Genomic DNA, 21,566 nt, shown 5'->3' with positions numbered 1-21,566 from the left:
CGCCAGCGACAACTTTGCCTGCACAGATGAAAGCCAGCTAACATGCAAATTTTACTAAATTTAATTAAAGATAAGCGCGAGCGAGATGACACAAAGTCGTACTAACTGGAAACCCATTAAAGGAGAAGTTCACTCCAGAATGGCCATTTATTTTCTTTACGCCAATTAAAAGTTTATACAAAGATATGATATTCACCAAAATTTCAGCCTCCAACGTGCGCTATAACCCTACGGAATCTTTCTCTTAAGTAGCCCAAAACTCGACAACTGAAAGCCGCCATCTTGGAGCTGGTAATGTATGCGTGACGTCAAAGAGCTCAGCCTGAAGTTTGGCCGGGAAATTTAAATACTCGAAACTCCTTGTTTCTTTGTAGTGGCTTTTTTGTCAAAATGCCTGTTTGTGCAGCTCCATTTTGCTCAAACAGACCTCCAAGAAATATAAAAGAGGTGTTAATTTTCACCGTCTTCCGATATTTAAAAGAACAATTGCTCAAAAGCAGACACAAATATTTGTGTGTCCCGAAAACTATGTGGAAGACTGCTTCAAAGTAGATCACAGATACAGTCTCCTGCGTGGAAATACCCACAAAAGAAAGAAAAAGCCAGACGCAATGCCAACCATTTTTAAGAAATCTCCTTCTGTAACTCCCTTCAAACGACATGCAAGCGAAAGGAGGCGAAAGAATAAGGAAAGAATAGAGGTTAGTCATTTTTCTTACCGTATTTTCTCAAATCAAACACCTCCGGAGTTTATTTCAAACTTGGCCTGGTAAACCCGACGTTTAATTGAAGCCGGCTTTTAATCGGGGTCCGGTGTTTATTAACGAAGTGCAATTTTCTGTAATTTTTTCAGGTTGATTTATTATTTTCTATCCTTCGAGAACCACGATTTTTCTCGTCGTCACGGCCGACAAACTGCTCCTGGGTCTCCGAGGATGATTTTTACCAAAGCTAAGTAACAGTATTGCATACGGCCCGTGTATGTTGCAATCAAGATTTGTAACAAACAGAACATAAACAACCAATGAGTCCATAAACGGCAATGTCGCCAACGTCCTCTTCCACTGTAATAAACAACAGTGCGTCAGTCATGACAAGTGAACACGAACGCGAACATTGCTGTTTCATTTTGTTTACAGGATCCATCCTAGTTATTTTACACCGGACGTTTCTTTGAACATCATATGAAAAATTACCAAAGAAGCAAACCGTACCAGTTTGTCGTAGCAGTGCTATTTAAGAGAATATATTTACTTGTTTGCTCGACCGCAAATAAACGCCGGGATTCTCGATCAAACATCCCCGGAGTTTATTAAAAGTTAGCAGTTTTGACCCGGCGTTTATACGAAGCCGGCGTTTAATCGATGACCCGCGTTTAATCGAGCAAATACGACGACGGCAAATTATTACAGCATGAACAAAAATTGACTTAAATTGGCAAAAACACTTCTCAGAATAGAAATAACAAAACGGGCTAAGTTGTTAAAACATTTTTGAATGCAATGACTGGGTTGTGCATGTAAATAAATATAGAAGGAAAAGACAGAGAAAGAGATACAAACAAGTAATAAGTAAAGTTAAAATTTTGCTTGATCTAAAATGAAATAATTCGAACATTTCTAGCTCAGTCAGTCAACTACAAAAATGACAAAGAGCTCACTTTGGGAGTTGCAATCTTATATATGATCAAGAAGAGTTTCTCTGGTTGATTAAAAATCCTCCCTGAGAGGCTGTGGACAGTCTATATTGCGTCTGGCTCTTTCTTTTTTTTTTGTGGGTATTTTCACGTAGGAGACTGTATCTGTGATCTTCTTCGAAGCAGTCTTCCGTATAGTTTTTGGAACACACAAATATTTGTGTTCGCTTTGGCAGGGATTTTCGTCCCTACTTATTCTTATAAGCCATTCTTGGGCAATTTTTCTTTTAGATATTGAAAGACGGTGAAAAGATTTTAAGCAACACGCAGCTGCACAAAAAGGCATTTTGAAAAATAAAAGCCACTACAAAGAAACAAGGAGTTTCGACTATTAAAATTTTCCCGCCAAACTCCAGGTTGAGCTCTTTGACGTCACGCATACATTACCATCTCCAAGATGGCGGCGTTCAGTTATCGAGTTTTTGGCTACTTCAAAGAAAGATTTCGTAGGGTTATAGCGCACGTTGGAGGCTAAAATTTTGGTGCATATCATATCTTTGTATAAACTTTTAATTGGCGTAAAGAAAATAAATGGCCATCCTGGAGTGAACTTCTCCTTTAACAAGTTCATTCCAATAACAAAGAAAATGGCAAATATTCAAATCAATGGTATACCAGAAATATATGCAGGTGAATGCATTACTAATTTTTATCCTGTTTTGCTTCAATGCATGATCTAAAACATAAAACAGGTGAATTTATTACGAAAGTATATTTGAAATTCTCGTACATTTTTCAATCAATTCTAATCAAAAAAATTGTAATTTACTTTGCAGATTCATACTTGGATATTTATGGTTATTCAACAAGGACTGGTCTATTCTTGAGGTTTTACTTTAGAATTATAAAAAACAAACATTGGGATAAAGACTTGAAGCTTTAATCGTTGGTCGTTAAACGTTACAAGCTTTATAATGGATGAAACGGAGAACATAACAAATTTAACCGCAAGCGTTTGTAGTGGAGATCCGCTTCCTTCATCAGCCATTATCATTTGTGCAAGTCTTGTGGTTTTGTCTTTGTTTATTCTAGCAGCAAACTTAACTGTTATCATGTTGGTTGTACGAAGAATTTCTCTACGAACGCAAACAAATTTTTGTTTATGTAGCCTGGCGTCGAGCGATTTTATGGCAGGACTCATTGCGTTGCCACTTACGATAGCTTGTTCTTCGACCACGTGTATTATTCCAGAGCTGTGTCTGGCCATGGACTTATGTCAGAGGTTTTTGGCGATATCGACAATTATTCACCTCCTGGTCATCACCACTGAGCGGTATATCATGATTGTTTACCCAATGAAGTACCCCAGAATTCTGACAAAATCCCGTATTTTGACTTTACTGGGATATACGTGGTTTATCTCCCTGCTCGTCTCGCTAATTCAGCTCGCCTGGTACGACCCCGAATGGAAGGAAACCCCGTCGCTTCCGAACAACGATTTAATCTACGACATTTTCTGCGTGACAATTATTGTGTTACTTCCGCTTGTATTCATGATCTACGCCCATATTCACATACTGGTTGTTGCTAGGCAACAGATTCGCGCCATCAAGCGCCAAACCGACCACTTGCGAACAGCCAATCAGAAAACAGAAAAGACGAACGCGCAATTGATTTATGTCGCCATGCTTGGTGTTTTCATCACGGGATGGATCCCTTATTTTCTTCTCGCCATTGAAGCCGATTCTAACCGCACCTTTTTCGTCTTTCCTTCGTGGTTGCATGAAATTTCGTTATTTTTTAAGTTTTCCACGGGCCTTTTTAATCCGCTGCTTTACACGTACTTTAAGAGTGACTTTAAAAGAGAAGTGTTGTTGTTATATCGTAGATTGAAGATTTTTTGCTGTAGACTGCTCTGTAGACACACCAAAACCTCTGAAGTGAATGCTTGCTTAACACGAGTAGTGAATTCAATAGATGAAAACCAAGAAGCAATTCAACTAATTACTGTTGTATAAAATAATAGCTTTGCAATATTATTCAATAAAATGTGTTGTAAACCTAACATCAATCAGCGTTGTCCCTAACCAATCACATGGACGGTACATAAACTTCAAATCCAATCAGAACTCGAAGCAAACACATACAGGTTAACGTCGAAAAGGGCGGGAAATGTCACGTGTGTGAATTGTGATTGGTTTTTAACCTGATTGGCCGAAAAAGCTGAGCAAATTTTATGACAGAACTCAGCGACGTGGTTAAGTGTTAGGGGTTTGAGTTTTAAATTTTTTTGTCAGGATTCGCTTTCAGATTTATAACTGAAGCCGCATGCTTCCCCAATCTGTTTGTATGTTTAAAAACATACAAACTGATTTATATATACCTTTTATCTCAAAATAACATCATAACATAACTTTGATTTAAGTGTAAAACAACTGCGTCAAAAATTAAAGCAGAAAAACTTATACGTGATTTAATTTTTAAGAAACTGGAGTGCCACGGCCAGCCCTATTCCTACACCACACCAGTTTCACACTTAAAAAGTTCACATTGAAACTTATTTAATTTAGAAAGGATCAGCCGTATAACACAGATTTAATGACTTAATAAAGATTTCAATAATAGAACCACAACTGCAAGTATGAACTTGCTTTAACTTTGGAAAGGGATTTTTATTTTGTTAAACTGGTTTAACTAAACAGTCTAAACATGATACAAAACACGTGCAAACACCAAGCATCTCAGTTGTTATGCGAGGCCAGTTGTCCTCTTTCGTGTGATAAAGAAATTCTAAGGTTTCTCTATTCCTTTGAAAAGTTGGCGTTCTGCATCTATTTAAGACAAAAATTGCGAGCCGCAAGCGTGGGTTTTATCAGCCATTCTAGAAATTCATCACTTCGGTGACGAAAACTCATGCGGCTTAGTCAATTCACAGAGACCAGGAGGCCGCCATTGGCTTGCACTTTAATCTCCGCGTGTATAAAAATCGTTGATACTTGACGAAACCTTTTACTAAGTCACAGTTTTCGGCAGCCTGCAAAATCCGGAATTTTTGTTGGAGTTCTATCCTGCAACCACTTTCTGCGGAAGGAAACAAATAATAAAGCTAGAGATCAGTAGTCTCGGATTCTGATTTGAAAATTAGGCATTTTTTTTTTTTAAAAAAAATGAAATTTTGAGCGGTTATCTCACCTTGAGTACATTCTTTCGCTTACATATTGAAGGTCCTGAAAAAAATTTAACAGGAAAAATCAAATCATAGCAATGAAGTTAATCGCGTTTAAAGCTAGTAGCTGTAAAACCCCTTTAGTGCGGCCAATTAACTTCAGAATACCTTAACAGAAAAAGATGTTTGTTTCCCAGATCTGACTTGTTGCGCAGTTTATCAACATGGCCACTCCATTAAATTAGTTTGATTGTTTAACGGTTTCTTTATTCCCTTATAATCTTGTATTTACAGCTGCTTATATGATACAAAGTAGCTCTACAAGCGTCCCTCAAGAAGTACACAAATTCGCGCGGGTATAAATGATTTAACAAATTTAAAAACAGATTGAGATAGGTTCTCTTAGGAAACAGAGAATTTCCTCTCTCCTTGCATTGTAGTGACCGTCAGTTTTTTAAAGAGAGAGGGAGGTTAAGTAGGGGGGGAGGGCATGATCTCAGGTTACCGTCACAGAAGACATCTTATGTACGATATACAACACGAACTATTCCGCCAATAATTCTTACTTCAGTGGGTTCCAGATCCTCCTGTCTCTTACGCAGATCTTGAATCCCAATGACCCTTCTGTTGTTACATACACACGCGCTCTTAACGTTTACCACATCTCTAAGAGTCACGCGCTGGGCACGTGATTCACTGATACTTCTTGAGCTAGCCGTATGTAAAGTTGGCCTTTGTGGAAGTTGACTTTTGATACTCAGAGAATGTTTGTGATGTGAAATACTTGGCTCGGTATGCATGCGTTCAAGGTTTCTTTTTGACTGTTTCACGTGTTGAGGGGGACATGTCCGTATTCGCCGCTGTGGTTTCGCTATCCCACACATAAACGTTGGAGAATGTGAAGGAGCTGTTGTCGTTTTATTTAAAGGAGAAGGATTTTCTGAAAAAAAAAATCAGAAGTTGTTAACAAGGATGTCAAGAAAATAACCTAACAACTTCATGAATACTTTCTTTAGGGTTGAGCTTATTGGTATCTTCGAATTCCATGTTGGAATTGTGTGCGTTTCTTAAGAGAGATAGGGGTGCTTATGTGATGGTCTATCGATCCAGATTCTCGTATAGTGCATCTCTCCGCTTGGGAATAGAAGTGGATATTAGTGGATGGTCTGGACGACTTAACAAAAATGCTATAGGCCGGGGTAACCTGTGTTATTAATGACTAGCCATGGTATATTGCGAGTCCTGAGTTTTGGTTGGCTTACAGGCCATGGTACCTGATATACCATTGGCCACAAATATGATAGGTGTACGCGCCGCTAGAACAGCCGGGGAGCTCAAATATTGCAATTCTGTGGGTGTATTTAATAAAACAATTATTCCACTCGCGCTTGTTGGAAACAACCATCTACCATGTCATATCCGATCCAACGGGCGTTCGTCGAATAATTGTTAAATAGACCAGCATCAGTACAGGACAACATTATAAATGGAGGTGGTTCAATGCTACAGGAACTAAAATTATTTGCTAGAACCGGAAATCATGGGTTGCAACCTTCTTGGAATTCCGTTTTTCTTTTTTAATCAATAAACAAAATTCGCTTAATAAGACTTCCTCTACTGAACATGGCGTTTTAAAATTCCGATAAACCGACAATAAGTTAGATGCAACATAATTTGTGATAAAAGGGACTGAATATTTCTGAGAAATAAAAAAATAGTACCTGTTTGTAGTGAAAAAGTTTGTTTTGATTCAACTCTTCCCTTGGCTGACCACGGTTTTGCAGTCATCTCACTGTCGATGACGTCACGGACAGATATCGAGTGGGACACACGAACAGAAGGAAGAAACCTGCACGAAGAAAATGCAACTGATAAAAAAAATAAAACTCTGCGAGAGATATACTAAAGGCATATTTTTGTTTTTATGTCAAGTTGTATAATGAGTGTTGGTTTTTGACTGCCTATTTTCCTGTCAGCTGTCTGTCTGACCTACTGGCTGGCTGACTTACTGCCCGCCTACCTGCCTGCCTGCCTGCCTGTCTGCCTGGCTGCCTGGCTGCCTGCCTGCCTACCTGCCTGCCTGCCTGACTGACTGACTGTCTGACTGACTGACTGACTGACTGACCTACTGACTGACTGACTGTCTGTCTGACTGACTGACTGACTGACTGACTGACTGACGGACTTGCTGACTGACTGAGTGACTGACTGCCTGCCTGCCTTCCTGCCTGCCTGCCTGCCTGACTGACTGGCTGACTACTGACTGACTCTCTTCTCTGTCTCTGTGCTGAACTGTGACTGACTGACTGACTGACTGACGGACTTGCTGACTGACTGACTGACTGACTGACTGACTGACTGACTGACTGACTGACTGACTGCCTGACTGCCTGCCTGCCTGCCTGCCTGACTGACTGACTGACTGACTGACTGACTGAATGACTGAATGACTGAATGACTGAATGACTGAATGACTGACTGACTGACGGACTTGCTGACTGACTGACTGACTGACTGACTGCCTGACTGCCTGACTGCCTGCCTGCCTGCCTGACTGACTGACTGACTGACTGACTGACTGACTGACTGAATGACTGAATGACTGAATGACTGAATGACTGAATGACTGAATGACTGAATGATTGAATGACTGACAGACTGACAGACTGACAGACTGACTGACTGGCAGGCTGGCTGGCAGGCTGGCGCTGGCTGGCTGACTGACTGACTTGAATTACATTGCTTCGGCATAATCAGATGTCCAATCAAACCTACCGATCAAACAATGCCTGAAAGTGAGTTCGCAGGTCCTTGACGTTTATAAACATCACTGCATCAGGATTGACGTCACAGGCCTATCGAGCAGACGAGAAACATAGGTCTGCAATACATACACATAACAATGCGAGTTGTTCAGGGTGGGCACGAGCTTACACGGTCTTTTATGATCGTGACAAGACTAGGTGGTCCGTTACCTCCAAAAATACTAACAGTTGTGTTAGTTAGAGGAAAATACATTGAGATTTTTCATTAAATTATCGATACACAAAGTTTGATGTGTTGGAAATAGTCCACCACTTGGCTTAGTAGTTAGCGAGTAAAAATGCGTCCAACTAAAGGGAAACCTACACGATAACTAAAGCAAAAAGACCATGTCAAGCAAAAAAAACGTCTGAACATTTCTAGGGTAGATTTCACAACAGTCTCGAGGAAACTTATAAACGTTCTTAGGTAATGCGACATTTCAATGATTCGATTGATTGAGAATTACTTAAACAGCCCTTGTCCTACTGTGTACTGCTACGTTAAAGATCGCTCTTCGTTACCATTCGGAAACATTTCTCAGTATTTTTTACCTTTACAAGGTCATGTTCTTGCTTGGAGATTTTCCATTCAGTTTCTTCTCTCTGTTAACAGATGAGAGCATTTACAGCTTAAGCTAGGGTTTCTAAACACTTCTAGTCTTGTAGCAAAGGACAAGTATGCAATGTATTGGCAGAGATACTACCAAACGTCATCATTCGTAAACGTTTATATTTATGCCTCTTAGCAGGGCCGTACCTAGCGGGGGGCAGGGGGGGGGGGGCATCCCCCGCCAGGAAAACTAAATGTTCAACATAGTGTTTGATTTTGCTGGGCTATTTCTTTTAGCTATATTGGAGTTTGCCCCCGCAGCGGAGTTCAGCGGAGTTTGCCCCCGCAGACAAAAAATCCTAGGTACGGCCGTGCTTAGTAGTGCATCTCTTGACAGTTAATCACCGAATACCACAATGAACATAACTTCATTCCCAAATCCAAGCAAATTACGCATCTTCCTGCAGAAAGGCTTCGTAAAGCGCAAGTGGTCTAGATTTCGGTAATTTGCGTAAAATAACTTAAATTGAGCTTTCAATATGTGCTTATAGGAAGTCGATGCAAGAGCCTTCGCAGTATTAACGTGGCCGCTGGTTTTTCATTTTAACTGGACAATTACAATCTTTGCGGGGCACCTTAACATGAACTTGCGAAAAACTGACGTGACAAAGCTGTTGAATACTCTTGAGGCTGTGTAAGTAGACTCTCTAGCCATTGTCCATTGTAAAGCATTTTTTCTAACCTTTATTTTCTTGAAGAGCCCTCTGAGAAGCCATCCGCAAACTTGCGTTGGGCTCAACTGTATGGCAAAGCTAGCATCAGATAGAGCCTGCAGTACAAAATGATATCAGATACAAGTTAGCATGAAAGGGTAGCTGTTTCATGGCTTCTTTCTTAAAATGCAACAAGAAAATGTGTGATTCGTCCTTTTTTGCAATCCATCAACAACACTAAAATAATTTCTAGGACTATTATTTTAAAAAAATTGTCACTTAATATTCGAATAAGTTAGAAAGATCTTTTAACAAAACATAACATAAAATATGACAAAATAAATTCTCAGCACAAAAATGAGGATATTTCATCAATATCGCTTGGTGTTAGCAGTTTTATGTACATTACCTTTTCTTGTCGTTTTAGAAGGAAATTGACCAATGATCTGACGCAGAATAAATCCTGTAAAAAGTAATTAAAAACAACTCAATCAGTGCCAAAAGTCGTTTAAGAACACACACGTCTTAGCTTAAAATGCACTTATAGAAAATACCGGAGCTAGCTTTATCGCTTTGGTGTAGTTTGAGGAAAGAGTTCATTATTATAACGTAACTTACCGGATTTCTGAAATCAAGTAAGATAGTCTTTTCGATAGTGTTTAGAGCTTCGATGAGGTCCCCTGGCGAAAAAAAATGAAAAAAAATATACAGTTAAATTACTGACAAGTATCTGGCGGATGTTTTAAGCTCTTGTAGGCGAAAGACATGCACGTGCGTCTAGACCAAGTTTGAACTGACAAACCTAAGACTAAAATGATCACAGAGACGATTACTGAACAATACTGAAAAAATCAATACTGAACAGTAGCAGTAAGAAAAAGCTAGACTTTGGTAGTTGCTGGCAAATGTTTAAGGGTAATGCCAAAGGTTATAACAGTTGTTAATAACGTAAGTTTCCTTCAAGTATACACCAGGAGGCTCAGCGGGGGAATATACTAAAAAGCAGGAAATAGATTTCTTACGATAAACAATAAGACATAACAAAAGGCACAAGACCTAACTTTATTCAAAGTGGTCATGCATCTGATTCGCAGGCATGTGACAAAATAGTGAACCAAGTTTTATACGTCGTGGAAGGATTGAATAGCATGGCCTTGCAAACCTGAGTGGATGTGACAACAAGCCATCCTTGCCAGGGTAGGGACGTGCAGGTGTAGAACCCTTCCTGTGATGCAACCTGCTTGGCACTCATCCTAAAATGGAAACGTATTTGCAGCATTTGCACAAATTGTTGATACACACGTGTCAAATGAGGGAGAATCACAATTTACAGACACTTGAATGAAGTCGTACATGACGTACTGTACAGACCTTCCTCCAGCTGACCACCTCCATGGCTCGCTGAAAGTGCCGCAATGCCCTCTGGTAGTTTTGAAGGTTTTGTAGTGCGACTGCGCAGTGAAAATGGCATTCAAACAACTGTGAAATTAATCGAAAAATGTTAATTTACAGCACACGAATAAATATTGTTAAAAACATTAGAAATAAGAAAAAAAAAAAAAAAAAAAAGAAAAAAAAGGTTTAAAAAAAAAATATCCACCGGAAAGAGAGGAAGAACTACACCAATCCAACGCCGCTTGTGGAATAATTGTTAAGTATTAAATAAGTTTCTTTTCGTGCAACATACCAGCAGTCGCAGTTTTTCTTTGTTCAAATGCTTCCTCCATTTTGTTTTGTAGATCAAGCGTAACACTTCCTCGTAATTGGCTTCCGCCTGGAGACATTTCAAGAAGAATGACATCAAGTACTGTTTAGTTACATTGACCAAAAAGATTCCTTACAATATAAGATATTATTGACCAAGCTTGAAGTCCAGTAATCCTTTCTTGTTCATATGTGTACTGATGCAAAGTCGAGGTCCACATATGAGCATAGAATAAGACCAGGAGCTCTCGACAAAGACCAGTAGTTTCGTCAAAAACGTCGTGTCCTATTTAACAACTATTCACTTAAGTGGAGGTGACTAAAAATACTTCACCACTGGCCACCGACACTGAGGTGAATAGTTGTTTTAGTATATACTCCCAGAAAACAGCGAGACTAATATAGCCAGAAAGGATGACTTTTAGACTAGTTTGTTCCTGTCAGATTACAATTTTCTCGCGCGCGTTGCTCGGAGGTGAATTGCAAAGGATATTCAGAGTTTGAGAAGCCAACCTCAGCGTACTCCAAATGCACTAATCGCTATCCACCGTTTTAGTATGTACTTAATACGCTTATCTTTATGCTGATAAAGAAAAAAAAATAGCATGAGTCTTTAGTAGAAAATCATAATATACACTTTTCTAGACGCTTTTCGCTTAATATTATTTCAAGTCATGACTATACTGATTTTGAAGGTTTTTTTTCACTTCATTTATCATAGCCTGCCAGCGCAGATGAATTCCCGCTTGTGTGAATTCGAAGGAACAAAAGGAAATTTGTCTGCGTTCGCAGGCTATATTTATCCCGCTGCACTGAACTTACGTTTCCATGGCACTACAAATTTTAAATTTTAAGCCAGGTTTTAAGGAAAAAGAAAAGTTAAATTATAAATAAAAATTTTCAAATTATTTTTAAAAAAAAAAAAAAAAAATTAAAAAAAAAAAAAAAATAAATAAAAAAGACGGGTACAAACGCTTTTAACTTCGTGGGAATAACATCCATTTCAAGTGAAAAAGTAATAAAAAAGCCTAGCTTTGACACGGGTTTTCTATGCAAGAAAAATAATATTTCGGTTTTATATTAAATTTTAATTGTATAAAGCGACAGAAAGGCTAACTGTCTTACTCCCCGTTACCAATAGCGACACATTTTAATTTCCGAAAAATATCACTCTGATTGTAGTTGTCTTTAAAATTGTTTAAATAATAAAAAAGGATAAGAAAAATACCTTGTTCCAAGATTTTTGTCTTTCGGACAACACAGCCGAGAGAAAAGCTCTTTGTGCTTCCATGTTTGTTTATATGACAAACCAGTCTCTTTACTCGAGAAATGTTTATCAGCTAATTGCCTGCTAGCGATGGCAGATCGTTAGCGGAGTTTTCTGTAATTCCGTGTATTCATAAACAAATCTTTATCGGCTTGACATCACAATCTTTTTATGTTTGAGAAAAAAGCCCAAAGGCAGCAAACAAATTAAAGCGAAAATTTTGCCATTCGATCCCTAACACAATGAATGATGTTTAGTTTACTGCGGAGCAGCTGATACCACTTGGAGAATAACTTATTTAATATGAATAGGCTACCTAATTTGCATTTGAGCTGTAAACATGTCAACCAGGAAAATCTTATATACAGTTGAATCCCGATAGCTCGAAGCTTCAAGGGAAATCGAAAGAGGTTTGAGTTATCAAAGGGCAAAATTAGTAAGTAAATGACCTGGAGGGGAATCGAAAAAGGTTTGAGTTTGCGGGAGGTTCGAGTTATTAAGGGTTCGAGTTATCGAGATTCAACTGTAGCTATAGTAATAAAAAGACCTGGAGGGGAATCGAAAAAGGTTCGAGTTATTGAGGGTTCAAATTAGCGGGATTCAACTAAATAACAAAAATTTTTACAATAATGTACCTGAAATAATGTTTATTTTGCCCACAAAAAATGCGCTAGTCGCTCAAACTTGAAGTAAATTAAAAGGGCATTCTAAATTCTGCTTAAAGATAATGCGAAATCTTTTTTTAATCCATTTTGTCTATTATTTATTTTTGGTAAACAATTTATTTTTCTGAAATCGGATATTCAATTTAAGTAGATGGGTCTAATGCGATGTTGTTTCTACGCGCCTCACATTCTCATCAAAACGGTAAGCGCGAGTCATTGAGATCTGGGATCACATACGAGTTGAGACCTGGGTATAATGATAATGATAATGATAATGCATTTATACAGCGCATTTTCCATGTGTATATGTTCAAATGCGCTTTACATATACTGTAATTTTAAGATACAATTGTAAAGGCCAGACCACAACACCGGGAGCTTCGTGCCCTACTCTTTGCGAATAGTGTGTGGGTTCTTTAACGTCCCCTGTTAGAAGACTGAAGATACAGGAGACGGGACCTACGGTTTATCGTCCTTTTCCGAGAAGACTAGAATGTCTAACCATTTGCAGATGTAATTACAAAGGCAGCACATTCTCCTCAGTTATTTTAAGACCCTGAGTGTTGGTCCGGTCTGGGGTTCGAACCCACGACCTCCCGCACAGCAGTCCGGCGCTCTACCAACTGAGCTAACCAGGCGGCGGTCTATGGATATGGATAAGATATGGATAAGATATGGATATGGATAAGAACGGCGTGAAGGGAGGTTTTTCCGTGGACGACTGGGGCCGAGGACCGAAGAGTGACCTCTTTAGAGGTGGAACTAAAAACCGATTCGACAACGTTGATTGTGGTCGAGGACGGGCAGAGAAAAAACGAAAGCAATCGCAGAATCGAACCTCTGGTCACATGCAAGTAATGATAATGATAATGAATTTATATAGCGCATTTTTCATATATATATATGTTCAAATGCGCTGTACACATACTGTAATTTACTACACAAGGCCAGACCACAACACCGGGAGCTTCGTGCCCTACTCTTTGCGAATAGTGTGTGGGTTCTTTAACGTCCCCTGTTATAAGACTGAAGATACAGGAGACGGGACCTACGGTTTATCGTCCTTTTCCGAGAAGACTAGAATGTCTAACCATTTGCAGATGTAAATGTACAGCCATGTACACTCGGATGTTGCTGTTATCATAACGATGTCTCGTTTGCTTGTAGATTGTTGTTGTTGTTGTTGTCCGGTTTTCTAGTTGCCGTGACATTTTTCAACAAACAAAGAATGCGCTTACAGTATGATTACAATAAGTGTATTTATTCTGGTGGAAACTATACAGTAAATGCTAAAATTCGACTATATCATTAAACAGCGTTATATCGCGCATTTACACTTTCCAGAAACACTAGAAACTAACTTAATTGCAACAGTGACCCGTAGCTACGTTAAGGTTCACTGAAAGTTTAAAAATGTATAGCTTAAACTAAATAATTAAAAAATCAATACAAATGTGCTCGTTACAATCAAAGTACTTCGGAAAATTATTTTACGAAGCATCAACCAAATATTTTTTTCATTTGGTGTCCTCGCGCATTTTCGATTTTTTTTTTAAATCATCGAACAAAATGTTTCGAATAGGAAACGAGTATTCACCTAGATACTAAGGACGACATGAAAAGTGATTTCATTAGAATTTCATCCATTATCTGCTCAGATTGTGCATCTCAAAATGAAATGCCCTAATTAGTACTATGACTTCAAGCCATTATAGAGCAGCATCACTATGAAAGCTTGTTCTTCAAGGAGATATCTATTTCTCACATTTAACTCTTAACAAGTAGTTGAATCCAGATCTAAAATACATCGTGATAAAACTGAAAATACTGGAACCAGTATTGCGATCGGTATAGGGTATTTATGAAATGAAACGGTTTTTAAGCCGATCTGTTTTTACAAACTAAATTTTCTTGGTGACTTTCACTCATCAGAGTTCAGGAAAAGTTCGTTGGTGCTCGCGCTACCAAATTCGTGCGCTTATCACAGCGAGCGAAGACACAGTTTTCATGTAAGATTTCTTTTTGCTGGCGTAATCCCGCGATGCGATCGATGAGTCAATTCCTGGTTGGGGAGTATGTGAATAGAATTTCTGCAAATTGTCCCCTGCTCACAGAAGAACCATTCTGTGAGTTATGTGTCGCATCGAATCGAAAAGTAACTTTGTCGCAGACCACTTCTTCCTCGCCTGAAATCCCGTAGTGAGATTTCGGTCCACTGATTAAAGCTTCTAAAACGCAGGGTACACCTGGATTCAGCTGACGGCATTGCTCGAAAATGATATCAAATCCATAATACCCATCCTTTTCTTCAGTTTCTGTTTGAAATCGGTCTTCCAGGACAGTTTCACCGCAGACTTTTACTTTAACAAAATAGGTTTCCCCTCTAAATCCAAACAAACGAACTCCTCTTAGTAAAACAGGAATATCGACGGTGAATGAAATGGAATCAACACTGCCACGATTATAATACCAAAAACAGCTAGATCCGTCGAATCGTTTACAACGGTGAATAACGCTGCTTTTTGGACACCTTGGAATACACGAAAACTCTCCAGGCTTTTTATTCAAATTGAAATACATAAACATTTGAATAACCTCAGTTTTTTTTAGTATGTTGGTGTTGGGGACTTGTTCGGCAAATTCCTGTTGTAGCATTAAAGGAAAACGTATAAGTTTCAAAATTGTTTCCCCGATAACTTTCCTTTTTTCCTTTCCACTGGGCGTCAGTCTTCGCTTTGTACAGATATCCTTCGCCCAACGATTCACAGCTTGAAAGATCTTGACTTCACTGGCGTTAAGAGTATCTCTACTTAACATGGAAGCTACAAGTTCCTCATGTTCTTCAAGCAGGGTGGCGGAGGAAAAAGGCAAAATTTTCTCAGTGTGGGCATCAACAACCTTCCAACAAACACCAGTTAAATGAGCCTCTTCTAATTTATCCACTAGAGGTAACACATCCAGAACATTTTCAGCGTTAATATTTGCCTCTAGAAAGGATCTGCATTGGGACGTCAGTGATGGGATCATGTATTTCTTGGCCAAGTACAGCACTTGCATCACACAACTTCCGGTTAACCGGACATCGTCGCAGTAAATGTAACGCAAGAACTCCAAAAGTCCTTCAGAATCACAGTCTGGAAGTTCAATAGATTCTGATATCTCCTGCAGCTCTCCGTAGAACATTGCGAAGAATACAGGACTGCTGACAGCCAGGACAATCTTGTGACAAGGAATTTTAACTTTAGGGTGATCGCTTCCTTGCTTGTCTGCTACAACAAAATTGACGTCTGCCATCAACGGGTTGTTGTACAAATGCTTGATTCTTTCACTGACTGTCTTCTTTGTTAGCTGCCATTGATAAACCTCGTCAGTATTTACCTTAGCCATTTCTAGGTAGATAGTAAAACGAATGTTCTGAAAGCGTTCCAAAGCGAAAGGGAATGTCGACGAAAGGCGGAAGTAATAACGCGAGCGAACTGGCACGAGCGCGCAAAAAGTTGTCAGCGGATGATACCTAAATCGGCAGCATCTTCATATAAGCTTACTACACACTAACTGCAACATTCGAGTCGAAGATATTTTCGATCTTGAAAGATGGAAAAATCCTTAGATTCTCATTTAGATGACATGTAAGTTTGCTACATATGTTGTTTGTGGTTAGAGTAACAAGTATTTGTAGCAAAATTTGTATTGTTTTCTCCTTTATCCTCTATCAGCATGTCAGAACATGGCGTCATCGGAGTGTTGTGTAGCGATCAGCAAGGATTAGCTTTGTCAGGTTAGTATAAGGCTTACATTTTATATTTACAGACATCAGAATAAAACTTCAGTTATTTTTTTGTCAATCCTTAATTCCTAGAGTTTCTAGTAGCCTGAGCTCATAATAATTTGGTAGATGGACGTGTAAAGGAAATTGAGTCACTCGCTGATCACATGACTTCAAGTTTTATTATGGAATTTTTTTGTCAATGGGATTGCAGATCGCCTTTACGCCATTTTAATTAATGTTAACTACTTTTAAACAGTAAAAAAATAGAGAAAATGCAAGCCCTTAATTTGCGTTGCTTTAATTTATGTCATTACCTCAGCACAAATTCCACAGCAATAGGTCCACATTTGACACGGACTGAAACCTTTGGGGGGGGGGGGGGGCTACTCAAAAACGTTTTGTACGGGGAGGCTCTGCCTCGAGGTCCAACACCTTACCCTCATATATACCATTTTGACAGAAAAGGTACCCCTTTCGTATACCTTTTACCGAAAAAAGAACCCCTTACATATACTGAAAAGACATGCCATATGCCTAAACCAGGAAGTCTTGATGCCATTTTTACACAGCATTTAATATATAGGTCATTATAGGGAGCCCCCCTCCCTCCCCCCGGGAACTGACCAACATCCATTTATTATGTTCTCAGTCAAATCACCTCAATCTTACAGTACCTCTCTTCACCCATGTGGTGGCAATGATTTGTTTTAGCAGGCTTGTTCCAAAATGAAACAAGTGTGCAGGCACTAAAACACTTCATTAGGGTATACATCCAATTTGCTGAGTAACCTGACAAAATACTTGTCAGGGGCCTGGGGGGTGCTGCTGGGGATTTGAAACCCTGACCCTATTTTACACCACAAAAACTAAAAATATTGTACCTACCCTGAGTAGGGTGTATTTTAAACTGTATTTTAAGTTCCTATTTATGTCAAAGGGTAACATCCACAATCATTTATGCTTTATTGCGATTGAAGTTATAATTATTGGCTCATTATCACTTGCGCCATTCTGTGTGCCAACCGTAAGCTTTTAAACTGAAAAAAAAAAAACGCAAAAAATAATAGTTTTCTAAGGTGGTGGGCTAGTCAGAGTAAGATTAAGATGGTTAACGTCAAACTAAGAATGAAGAAATGTAATAGCCAGTTTTCTCAAGATATGTTATCCATGACAATTAGCAACAAAAAGTGCACATGTTGTATTTTAATCTTTTTTCTTATTTGTTCTGTACTTTCTTTAAACAGCTAAAGGTACTGCAAATCCCATGTATGCAGGACTTATTTGTTCTCTTGTGGAAAATGCAAAGAAACTATATCCAGACAGTGAACCTCAGCCAGTTATCTGCTTAGAGTCAGATGCATGGTAAGCATTATGTGTCACATAGGATGTATAGCAACTAAATCTAGCAGTACTGCAAGGTCGCCACAGGTCTGGAAATGGTCAGGGAAAAATGAAATTCTTGAAGGCATGAAAAGTCAGGTAATTTTATTTTGAGTCACGGCTGAGAATTGAAATCATAGCACCTCTGATTTTGTACTATTGATAGTTGGAAAAAGCATTTTAGGTCTGTGTGCTCTCAACAATGTTTTTATTTTGGTCAGTCATGTTAAAATAATTGTGGTAAGCATTTTGAATCAAACCAGCTGAGTTTTAGTCACATAGTCTAAACAGAAAATTTTATGCAAGAGCAATATACCCCAAACCCAGTTACTGCCAATTTTGCCTATTAACCTCCAAAAATTGGCCATCCAAAAGAAATTACATTTCCTTGATTCAATCATAAATGCTCCATAAAGATCCCAAACTGCCCCTGAAATTGGTTAAAGTGTGAAACTAAGGGCGCATTTTTTTATTCACAATTCTGGAATGAGAATGGCCAGAATGTGAAATGCATGCGTTTTTCTATTCCGCATTTCCATCCTGGGGGCAGAATGAACAGAATGTTGCGAATGAAATCCAAGATGGCGGCAGCAAAGCCCGCGATTTGAGGGATGTGTCTCTTCTCCTTTGTAAATAGCACTACCAGAACTTACGACAAATACATTTAAGACTCCATACTTTCTTCCTCCTCTTTATTTAGACAAAAAAATTGCTGTGATAGTGGCTGCAATGGTAACCTCTTCACAGGCTGCCATAGTTATTTGTTACGGTCCTGCTAGGACCATGCATATCATCTCGACTACATGGGCGTTTTTTAATGCAGGCACTCCCGATTATTCCTAGAATTCTATACCAGCCATTCTTATTCCAGAATTGTGGGTAAAAAAAATGCGCCCTAAGGGAGTAATCAGTAATGCAGGCAGTATTTTAAACTATTGGCTATGGTGTTTTGCACACACTTACCAATTGGGAAGGGCCATTGCCTAATGCCTAATGTATTGGAATGCCGGTCCCAGGTTTGAGTACTGGTGTAGATAACTTCCCAGGGGTATAAATGGGTGCCTGGAGGGAACCTGCCAAACATGCTAGGGGCAGCCTGCTTACAGACCGTCTCTATTCACCCTAAATTTCATCAAGAGCCTGCAAGCAGAATAATTATAAACCACAGGGAATCTGAATGCGCAAGGGGGCCCCACTCGCTATTGCACACTATCTAACTAGAAAAAAAAATTAAACAAAAAGGAACATCTCTGGACAGACTAGCTGGTGGGGTTACCTATGATGTGCTGGCAACCCATCCAGGGAGGGGGATACTCCATGATGCTGTATGCTATAGAACATGGTGCTAGGTGCTGGCTTAATCAGCCACTTAGCCCCTGTAGCAACCTTGAGCCAATGTAAAATAATTTAATTTGTTCCAGTCAAAAAGGGGCCCACTGCTGCCCTTCAACCCCGGCGCTAAATAATTATGCTTATGGATGTCATTACTTATCATGCACATTTTTTTTTTATTTTGTTTGTTTCTTGCAGTAACTTGCTTGTACGGTCAGAAGGAAACGTCACAGTTGCTATCCACAAAGTCCCATCATGAACACAAAAATAAATTGAACTTTTTGTACTTAAAATTGTTTGTAAATGAAATGTTATTAGCATTGAAAATAAAGATGTTTTAGAATGAGTTTGGTAGCAAATTGTGTGTGTGTTTACAATCTAGAATCCAACAGACCCATTGCCCCAACAGACCCAGACCTGAATCTAGAATCCAATAGACCCCTTACAATACAACAGACCCTTTGTCGACAAATTTGCACTCGGAGGGGGGGGGGGTACTCCCTATAATGGCCTCATTATTTATGCTGTGCACATAAGAGGGACTGAAGTTTTTTCCTTGCTACTTCCCCTTTCCTTTACTTTGTTGCTACCCTTTCTGTCGCTTTCTCTCCTTCCTATTCTGTGTAATGACCTTTCCCACTCATCTGGAAAACATTTTGACCTTGAACAAGTGTGGGAAATAATTCCAATGCCTAGAAGATCTGGAACTTTGATCAGGCTAGTCCCTAGGCGTCCTCTTCCCCATGCAGACAAACAAATTACACTTGAGACTGGTAAGAACCTGGGAGTGAGTCGCGAGTGTTGGTGTCATTCGGTGACGTCATGCAATTTCAGGCCAAAAGGTTGGAAGGTATCTGGACGGGAAGTTTTCAGGGGGATCCAACCCGAACCCCCTGGGGACTCCTACATGAAAGGGGCGGGGATGTTCATCGGAAATGAAAAAAACCCTAAAAGAGACCAATCTGGGTGTGGCACAAGCTTTTCTTTACCCCTAAAAAATATTAAAAATCTAAGAATAGAATTTATATTTGTAGATTTCTTTCTCGTTTGCAGCCCTAAACGAGACGAATATACTGTAGCTTAAAATATTGGCGTTTTGCCCGGAACACCCTAAGTGAGACCAAAAATCCAAAATTTACACCCCTAAGAGTATCCCCGCTCCCCCCCCCCCCCAGGCAAGAACTCCCTTTTCCCCTCATTGCAGCAAGAAAAACCCACCGTCACTCTTCACTCGCACTTGAAACCTGGTTTCGTGTTGATATTCTTGGTCCGTTCCCGGGAGCATCTCTGTAGTGGCGCTCCGCCCGAAATTAAATTTTAACGGGTACCTTTTTAAGTTTTTTTTTTAAAAAAAAAAAAAAAAATTGTTAGTCGTCATAAGCAAAATATCTCTTGCTGCAGGTATGAGAAAGGGTACCATTTTTCTTGAAAGGTTTTCAAAAGGGTTACCATTTCTGTCAAAAACATGACAGTCGTTGGACCTCGGGCCCCCACCACCTCCCCCCGGGTGCCAACTGAAGATACTGGAGCTTCTTGATTGTGACCGCGTGTAACCTGGCGCCAAGACTCGCCAGGAACAAAGATGGCGGATAATTCAATGTTTTGAACCCAAGCACGAGGACATTTTATATTGACTGTGGACTGTTTTTGACGTCTTACAGTTCTTTGGCGAGTTTTCAACACAAGAATCATCTTGTTGAGGAAGAAATGCAAGCATTAGGCGTTCTGTTTTGGACAGCTCTAGTTGGTTTATAACTAGCCTGCTTGATGTTTGAAGCACTATACAATTATTGTAGTGACCGAGGAACCAAATTGGTGAGTAACATAAGCGTTATATAAGCTTATTTCACAAAACTTATTGGGGTTAATGTACCTTAATTTCTGCATATACACGGAAAAGATAAACTAGACATGATGTAAGCTATACTGCATAAAATTACGACCTTACATACACAGCCCATAAACAATAAGTTTTTAAAGGTAACATGTAAGCCAATAGGCTCTTTAAGGCCCGGTAATACGGGCAACATTTTTGTTCAACTTGTCTCGCAACATTGTTGCAGTGCAAGTTGAACGAGTTGTTGCCCGTATTACTACCGCGCGCTCAACTTGTCTCGCAACAAATTTTGATGTTGCAAGTTGCAGCAACATGTTGCACAAAGTAGAACCGAGTTCTACTTTTTGCAACAACTTTTTTCAACTTGCAACACCGAAATATGTTGCGAGACAAGTTGAGCGCACGGTAGTAATACGGGCAACAACTCGTTCAACTTGCAATGCAACAATGTTGCGAGACAAGTTGAACAAAAATGTTCCCCGTATTACCGGGCCTTTAACAAGTGTTATTTTTTGGAACCAGAATTTAAGAGTTGGCCACATTTATTGACTTTACTCAGGAACTATTGCCATGTACTTTATAGAGCTGAAGTCAAACTTTCAAACAACATTATGTGCAAAATGGGAATTTTCACTCCTTAGGTGACACCATATCTCAATTGCTGGTTTTCACTGTCACGCAATCAAAAAATAAATTCGAAACCATTCAACTACAGAAGCTATAAATTTCAAATATTACAGACG

At 39.3% G+C, this 21,566-nt stretch overlaps 4 protein-coding genes across 4 annotated transcripts; 2 read left to right on the top strand and 2 right to left on the bottom strand.

The window, feature by feature from the left end:
• Positions 1 to 2,525: 2,525 nt before the first annotated feature.
• Positions 2,526 to 3,694, top strand: LOC144628447 (histamine H2 receptor-like). The gene has a single exon (XM_078486539.1). The coding sequence runs from the start codon at positions 2,611 to 2,613 to the stop codon at positions 3,652 to 3,654; it is 1,044 nt and encodes a 347-aa protein (XP_078342665.1). The 5' UTR covers positions 2,526 to 2,610; the 3' UTR covers positions 3,655 to 3,694.
• Positions 3,695 to 4,643: 949 nt separating this feature from the next.
• LOC144628608 (uncharacterized) lies at positions 4,644 to 12,096 on the bottom strand. Its single transcript, XM_078486738.1, has 13 exons — positions 11,802 to 12,096; positions 10,557 to 10,643; positions 10,241 to 10,348; positions 10,032 to 10,122; positions 9,488 to 9,549; positions 9,279 to 9,332; positions 8,899 to 8,985; positions 8,159 to 8,209; positions 7,578 to 7,657; positions 6,524 to 6,651; positions 5,369 to 5,742; positions 4,829 to 4,863; positions 4,644 to 4,717 (listed from the first exon to the last, which is right to left on the bottom strand). The coding sequence occupies exons 1-13, from the start codon at positions 11,862 to 11,864 to the stop codon at positions 4,654 to 4,656; spliced, it is 1,284 nt and encodes a 427-aa protein (XP_078342864.1). The 5' UTR covers positions 11,865 to 12,096; the 3' UTR covers positions 4,644 to 4,653.
• A 2,399-nt stretch (positions 12,097 to 14,495) lies between these two features.
• Positions 14,496 to 15,894, bottom strand: LOC144667489 (BTB/POZ domain-containing protein 3-like). Its single transcript, XM_078528910.1, has one exon. It carries the CDS (start codon positions 15,890 to 15,892, stop codon positions 14,561 to 14,563), a length of 1,332 nt encoding a protein of 443 aa, XP_078385036.1. The 5' UTR covers positions 15,893 to 15,894; the 3' UTR covers positions 14,496 to 14,560.
• A 126-nt stretch (positions 15,895 to 16,020) lies between these two features.
• LOC144667490 (ragulator complex protein LAMTOR5 homolog) lies at positions 16,021 to 19,345 on the top strand. Its single transcript, XM_078528911.1, has 4 exons — positions 16,021 to 16,134; positions 16,222 to 16,283; positions 17,519 to 17,636; positions 19,185 to 19,345. Exons 1-4 carry the CDS (start codon positions 16,100 to 16,102, stop codon positions 19,243 to 19,245), a joined length of 276 nt encoding a protein of 91 aa, XP_078385037.1. The 5' UTR covers positions 16,021 to 16,099; the 3' UTR covers positions 19,246 to 19,345.
• Positions 19,346 to 21,566: the final 2,221 nt, after the last annotated feature.

Source organism: Oculina patagonica, chromosome 10 (genome assembly GCF_052425735.1).
Source record: "Oculina patagonica isolate OP01 chromosome 10, crgOcupat, whole genome shotgun sequence".
Lineage (NCBI taxonomy): Eukaryota > Metazoa > Cnidaria > Anthozoa > Scleractinia > Oculinidae > Oculina > Oculina patagonica.
Note: the sequence above shows the minus strand (reverse complement) of the source record. Positions and strands in the feature narration are given on the sequence as shown.